General features: G+C 49.8%; 1 protein-coding gene across 3 annotated transcripts; it reads left to right on the top strand.

The window, feature by feature from the left end:
- The first annotated feature begins 459 nt into the window (after nt 1–459).
- LOC123167821 (uncharacterized) lies at nt 460–3,236 on the top strand. Of its 3 annotated transcripts, none has more exons than XM_044585682.1 (5): nt 462–713; nt 1,114–1,224; nt 1,678–1,863; nt 2,409–2,464; nt 2,664–3,236. In XM_044585682.1, exons 3-5 carry the CDS (start codon nt 1,795–1,797, stop codon nt 3,064–3,066), a joined length of 528 nt encoding a protein of 175 aa, XP_044441617.1. In that variant the 5' UTR covers nt 462–713; nt 1,114–1,224; nt 1,678–1,794; the 3' UTR covers nt 3,067–3,236. The 3 variants fall into 3 exon arrangements, with proteins under 3 accessions (XP_044441619.1, XP_044441617.1, XP_044441616.1); XM_044585681.1 differs by having other exon boundaries at nt 462–1,034; XM_044585684.1 differs by having other exon boundaries at nt 460–1,224.
- The last annotated feature ends 3,661 nt before the right edge of the window (nt 3,237–6,897 follow it).

The raw sequence follows: 6,897 nt of genomic DNA, 5'->3' as shown, positions 1-6,897 counted from the left end.
GACACCGTCCTCACCGCCTACTCCGATGCAGACTGGGCGGGCTGTCCTGACACTCGTCGTTCCACTTCGGGCTATTGTGTCTACCTTGGACCTTCACTTATCTCGTGGTCGTCCAAACGGCACTACTAGGGAAAACCTTATACACAGTAGTTTATCAGTAGCGCGGTTTAAAAATGGGCGCTACTGCTAATTAGTAGTAGCGAGGGGTATAAAAACGCGCTACTACTAAGTTGATAGTAGTAGCGAGGGGTATAAACCCGCGCTGCTACTAAATGGTCTCCAACAATGCCCCCGGGATAGGCCATAGTAGTAGCAAGGGGTATAAAACCGGCACTACTACTAAGTAAGTAGTAGTAGCGCAGGTAAGACCCCCACGCTACTACTAAGTGTGTCCACCCCGGCCCGATCCACACTCCCAACCCCCGATCCACCCCACCCCACCAACCGTCGGCCCACTCCACCCACCCCCGTCTAAAAAAAATCCACCTCCGATCCAGATCCCCTCCACCTCCACCTCCGATCCAGATCCCCTCCTCCTCCTCCCGCGGCCGCACGGCGCGCCAGTCGCCCTTCTTCCGCGACCTCGCCTCCCCCGTCCCGTCCCACCGCGGCGGCCCCCACTTCGTCTCTCCCGCGGCCGCCCTGCCCTCCGCACGCCGCCGTCGTCGCGGCGTCGCCCCCCACCCGCCCGGCCGCACCCACCTCCGGAGCAGGTGAGGATCCTCCCCGTCGTGGTTTCTGCTCGCCGTCGCCGGCCGTGGTCTCCGCGCGCTTGCTGCTTGCTCTTCCCCGAGCCCCCGCCGACCCCGATTTCCGAGCAGTTCCTCGCACGCACGCGGCGCTGGCGGGGGTTCGATCCGTGCGTGGCTCGAGTGAAATCCATGGGCGAGATTGGAGGACGTACGGGGGTTCGATTTGTGCGTGGCTCGGGTGAAATCGGTGAGCGAGTTTGCAGGTTGGAGCGCGGGGGCTTGATTTGTGCGTGTTTCGGGGTGAAATCCGTGAGCGAGCTTGGAGCACGGCGGTTCGATTTGGTAATCTCTGACGGCGTTCTCTGCAGGTGGCGATGTTTGCTTGTTAGGCTGATGGGTTGCTTGGTGTTTGTCGTTGTAGGCTGCCTGGTGACTATGGGTTTGATCCCCTGGGGCTCGGGAAGCAGCCTGAGGACCTGAAGTGTACTGCCGGTTCGCCATGGCAGGGGTTGTCGGCATCCTCGGAACTGATGTAAGCTGCTCACTTGACCTCTTTGTTAATTCCTGCAAAATGCCGGCATGTTCTACGTAACCATAGCACTGAAGCTTGATTTTGCAAAAAAATAGCTGTAGAGGTGCCTAAATTATGATATAAAGTGATAAACTATGAAAAACAGAGTGAGAAACCAATCATGACTTCTGAATTTTGATAGTGGAAATGGAAGGGCGGTATGATCCCCTCTTGTTAAAAAAAGAAGAGAAACCAAGATATGAGACAGGAACTATACAATCTCAACGCCAGCAAAATCATATACAACATATCAGCTCCATAAGAGCATCTTAGGATTTCATTTTCCAAGATTGATAGCATTCTTTCCACATTGAAGCATCCTTGCTTACAGAAATCAAACATGAAATCGATGTCTTTAATGCTCCGCTGTGCTTCTATCATATCACATGGTCTAATTGGTGTGTTTCTGTGTAGTTGATCCGTGTATCAGGACTCGGCAACCTACCAGTATGGTTTGAAGCAGGTGCCACAAAATCATGGATGCAAACAGTTCTGGGTTGTAGAGTATAGGCAGTCACATGATCCAGAATCATGTATACATGTCATGGACCACGGAGCCCGGCCATGGATGAGCAGCAGCAGTTCAATGTCAATGTCAAGGTTCTTGTAGTTTGAATCTACATACATACATGCTTTACTGAATTTTTGCTGCTTGGTCAGACTCTAGTGTTGAATAAGATGGACACTGACTGCATTGTTTGCTAATTAATTATTTTGCTTGCTCCCACAAAAATTCACTATAATTTAGTTTGCCGATTGGTCTAGTTGGATTTCTCAAGATGTTAACAAAGCGCGCCACACTGCTGCTATCTGTCAACTGAATGAAGCTGCAAAATTTGGAGTTGCTGCTGCTTCTTGTGTTCATTTCCTTGCTGTCGAATTCGTACCTGACTAGTCTAGTTAGTACTATTGCAGCAGGTTGATTGACGGAAAACTCTTGCCCCTGCTTAACATATCTAAAATCTAGTCAAATTCATCAACAGCATATTTTTTACAGCAACAATGCATTCAATAATCTGACCTATCTATATGCACACTTTGAGGAAGAAACAGGAGATATATGTGCTTATGTTGCTTCTAAATTATATACATGTATTTTTAGTTATTCAACATGCTTCAAACTTTTTCTGTTCGATTTGGTGCAGGAGGATGCCCGAGCTGACCAGGAGGACACCCTTCTGCACCTCGGCCACCACACAAGGTCGTCCTTCTATTTTTTTTCGCTGTTTGTTCATGTCCTACTTGTGTTTCAGTTCCATTGGCTCCTACTGCAAACAGGTCTATAACAGGTGCTTGTGTTCTGCATAGTAGCAGATCTGTTTATGTGAGCTACAATGGCCTACTTCTTCCTAATAATATGAACACTATCTCATCTTGCCATTTTCCCCTCTCTCCTGCAGGTTAACACCTGGAGAGGCTCGAGCTATGAGCAGCGAGCTGTTGCTGCTGCCGCCGGATGCTCCAGCGGCGAAACCTCCATCGATTCCCTCCACGGCCACTACCACTACCCTAGCTACCGCCGCCGACGGAACCACCACCATATCCTCGCTCGGCCAAGACCAGCTCCTTGAGATCTTCCTTCGCCTGCCGAGCCTGCCGGCCCTCGTCCGCGCCACGCTCACTTGCCGTTCGTGGCTCGACGCCGTCCGCTCCTCCCGCTCCTTCCGCAACCTCTTCCGCGCCCTCCACCCGGCGCCCCTCATCGGGATCTTCCTCGATGTCGACGAAGGCAATGTCTGCTTGTTCGCCCCCTTCAGCCGCTCAGATCCCGGGGTCAATAAGGACATTACACTGGCAGATTAGCGCAATTTTTCCTTTTCATTTTTCTTATTATTGGAGTGTGGATGTTAGAATGAGGAACTGTATGATAGTAGATACGGCAACAGTGTAATAGTATAATCAGGAATAACGACATTTCCATCACTATTGTGTTTTCTTGAACTGTATGCATAAAATGGAATTTGTTGATTTTATTTTTTTAAATTCCTAATTCGTTAGTAGTGGCGTGGGGACAAATTTGCACGCTACTGGTATTTAGGATACTAGTAGCGTTGGTATTATAGACGCGCTACTACTATTTTATTAGTAGTAGCGTGGGTTCATAATAGTAGTAGCGTGGGTGGAAATGCGCTACTACTAGTAGCGTGGGTTGAACCCACGCTGCTACTAACTATTAACTTTGTTAGTAGTAGCGCGATACTAGTAGCACGCCATTTTACCCGCGCTGCTAGTAGCCTTTTCCCTAGTAGTGCGGCAGCCTACGGTCTCTCGTTCCAGTGCTGAGGCTGAGTATCGTGCGGTGGCCAAAGCCGTCACCGAGTGTTCGTGGCTTCGTCAGCTCCTTCAGGAGCTTTCCTGCCCTGTTGATCGTGCCATCGTGGTTTACTGTGACAACGTCTCGGCGGTCTACCTCTCCGCTAACCAGGTACATCATCGTCGGACCAAGCATATTGAGTTGGATATTCACTTTGTTACGGGAACAGGTGGCTCTTGGTCATATTCGTGTTTTACACGTCCCTACTTCCCAACAATTTGCAGATATCATGACCAAGGGCTTGCCTACGGCGTCTTTTGAGGAGTTCTGGTCCAGTCTTTGCGTCAGCCGCGGTGCCGCTTCGACTGCGCGGCGGGGGTTGGGGGGGGGGGGTGGGGGAGGGGTGTTGAGTTTGTATTTGTGCATGTATATTGACTAGGCCCACCTCTCTAGTTTGTTGTATGGATTGAGGTAGAGGCCCACCTTGTACTGATATATACCGTGCACATTGCACCAAATCAATACATCGTGCAATTCATACATCTTCAGGCATGAGCTCCAAACCTAACCCACCCAGAGCACATCCAATGGCTGGCTTGGACACTTCTCTCTGAAGTTCAAACTTCAAACTAAGGCCCGATGGACAGCAACCTGAGCTCATGTTCATCTACCAACTTCTGTTGCTACCAGTGTAATATGTGGATGCTGCTCACTGGTCCGACGTACATACGTGGAATTATTTTTCTAGCAGATACATGGAATTAACTAATGGCATTATTGAAGAGGGAACTTCTCCCCTGAAGCATTTCCTTATCGACTCAATCTTTTTATTCCCTCCCAATTTTCTATCTGCCATTTGGCCTACTTGAAGTAGAAGGTCTACACTGTCCGAAGATTTCCTAGCTACAGACGACGACTAGCCGAAAAAAACTGGTACTACTACTCCATCTAGCTTAACAGAAACAAAAGGGTCTGATCAAGCATACTCGCGATGCAACCCATCCCATCCCCATCGAAACCAAACCAAACCAAGATGCTCGTCGTCGGTGTCTAGCTTCTTCCCGTATGCAAGTGGATGGAGCCACACCTTCGGCCCACGTTGAAAGCGCAGCGCACTACCATTTTCGGGAAAATGGCCGGGGAAAACGACCGCGCTGCCGAAGCAGCTAGGCGACCGAAAGCGAAGACGAAAGAGGAGTCCCCCTACTCTCTCCGGCGTCCACCTACCCTTCGCCGGCGTTTGCGTGCGTGGTCTCGCGAAGGGAGATGCCTCACCGGCGGTGCTATGCACGACAGATCTTCCAGAGACTTCAAGCTGTGTCGGCTGGTGGTACTTGACGGCATATGGTGCTGAGGGGTACCGGCGGCGACCGCGACGTGCTCAGCAGTTCGCGCGCAGGGAGGTGGTGCCGTTGGGCGACGTGGTGGCGTCGACGGCAGCTAGACCAGGCAAGAATGATGCGTCAGTACATCTCTGAAGATGGAGTGGTGGTAGTAGTCGGCGGCTGCCTCTGAGAGCACGCCGGACCGGTGTGTGCCTCATACCCGGCAAGTGGCTTGGTTGGGGCCTCAGGTCTTAGATGTTAGGTTTGGCTGCGAGGTCTGTGGTATTAGGCCCGGACTATCAGCATCCCTTCATCAACTGGATAGAAATAGCTACAGATGTTGCCTGGACGGTGACTTCAGACTTACTGTTGTATTTCTTTGTAAAGTCTTTTGTGAATAATTAATAAAATGGCTGCATGCATCGCCCAGATGCAGAAGCCGGGGGTCTTCCTCCTTTTCTAAAAGAAAATTAAAAAAAACCGACGGTCAAAAGTTATCTTGGAGCACATCTTCTTTTACCTTGCGCGTGCGGAAGTCTCGGATTGCCTAATGACCGTACAAGTCTCTTATTGGGATCAGCACGGCGGTGCTTTCGGGCTGGCATTGGAGGTGTCTATGCGACCAGTTTTGCGTCGACGTCGTGCGGCGACAACGTTGATTTCAGTCCGACTAGTGGTGCCAGACAGACCATTTTGGATTCCATCCATGCATCGATCGAGCTCTCACTGTCTTAAGAGTTAATACGTCCAACTAAAAAATAGTTAATACGTGGTGAGCAACTCTTTGTGGGATGATGAGGCAGAAAATTATAGTGTAGTTTGGTACCGTCCGATCCCAAATTCCCTCTGATTGTATTACAGTTTGCTAAAGCACATGAAGATGTGCCCTAAGTATTGCACGTCTAGGTCCTATGTCATTGATTTTACATGAAAATATATGTAAGCATTTTCATTAGTCTATTTTTTTCTTTCTAATTTGATTATTACGTTGCGTCACTAGCTTTGGATAATCGCGATATCTTGTGGACAGACACACATGTTGGGGTTTCAAGTTGGCTACGGAACTGGAATAGACATCTCAATTATTGGAGAATATATATCTCCCGGCTCTTGGAATCGATCCCAAAATCAACACTAGCTAGCTACTTGTATCTGCATGGTCGCATGCATTTCCTGTTCATCGCATCGCATCCTAACTTATCTCCGGGACAAGAGACTTGCATGTCTCCACTGGTACAAGCACTGCAAGGTTCCAGTCAACACAGCAGAGCTTGCATGTCTCCCCTTGGGCGAACACTCTAATTAAGCTAGATTCCCTCTCAAGACAAGATTACAGTAGAACGGCGAGCCCTCCATCCACACAATCACACGTGCGTGCGAAATCATGCATGCTCGATATTTACTTATTACGTCTGATCACTTCGATCGACCTGACGGCCATGACACAGCACCCATTTATTCATGGCGACTTCACGTCAGAAGATAGTATTAAAATATCTAGCTTTGATCTCTTCTCACTGTAGACCCGGGTGTTGTTCTTCCATGATTTGCCCAACGACCAACCATAAAAAGATCAAAGATCGACGCCACTTTTCACTGTGCGGATCGATGCCGATCGCAGCAAGTCGATCGTGGAGGGGATCCTGGCTGAGGCCGGCCCGCCGGTCTGCTTATCCCGGCGACGACAGCAACTTGTCAAGCTCGCGTGAGTCATGGCGCACCCATCGATCGGCGCCGTCTATTCATCAGCGGAGTTCCGGGCGATCGATAAACCTTGGTGAGCCCTAAAGGCGATAAAAAGGATAGCCAGCTGCGGCCCCGAGCATATGCTTTGCTTATCTCGGTGGAGAAGTCGATTTCCTCCTTGGTTTTTGATCCATCGGGAGGATTCTGTCTTTTCTTTTTCCTACCGTCAGCTGGTTGGACGATCGATCGGTGTAACAGTAGGTATGTGTTGGTGGAGACGATGGGATTAAAGGGGCACTGGCCTTTTCGGAGGTGTGCTTAGTGGGTGATGAATTGATTAGGCGCTGATTGGACTCAGGTGTTTGTGTG

Source organism: Triticum aestivum, chromosome 7D, assembly GCF_018294505.1.
Source record: "Triticum aestivum cultivar Chinese Spring chromosome 7D, IWGSC CS RefSeq v2.1, whole genome shotgun sequence".
In the NCBI taxonomy this organism is placed as follows: Eukaryota; Viridiplantae; Streptophyta; class Magnoliopsida; order Poales; family Poaceae; genus Triticum; species Triticum aestivum.
The sequence above is the reverse complement of the archived record's forward strand: the minus strand, read 5'-3'. Positions and strand labels throughout refer to the sequence as shown.

Excerpts from the sequence above, each read along its gene's own strand:
- LOC123167821 (XM_044585684.1), top strand. The coding sequence starts at position 1,795 with ATGTATACATGTCATGGACCACGGAGCCCGGCCATGGATGAGCAGCAG. Across the intron at positions 1,864-2,408 it reads AGTTCAATGTCAATGTCAAG|GAGGATGCCCGAGCTGACCA; the intron begins GTTCTTGTAGTT and ends GATTTGGTGCAG. Across the intron at positions 2,465-2,663 it reads CACCTCGGCCACCACACAAG|GTTAACACCTGGAGAGGCTC; the intron begins GTCGTCCTTCTA and ends TCTCTCCTGCAG.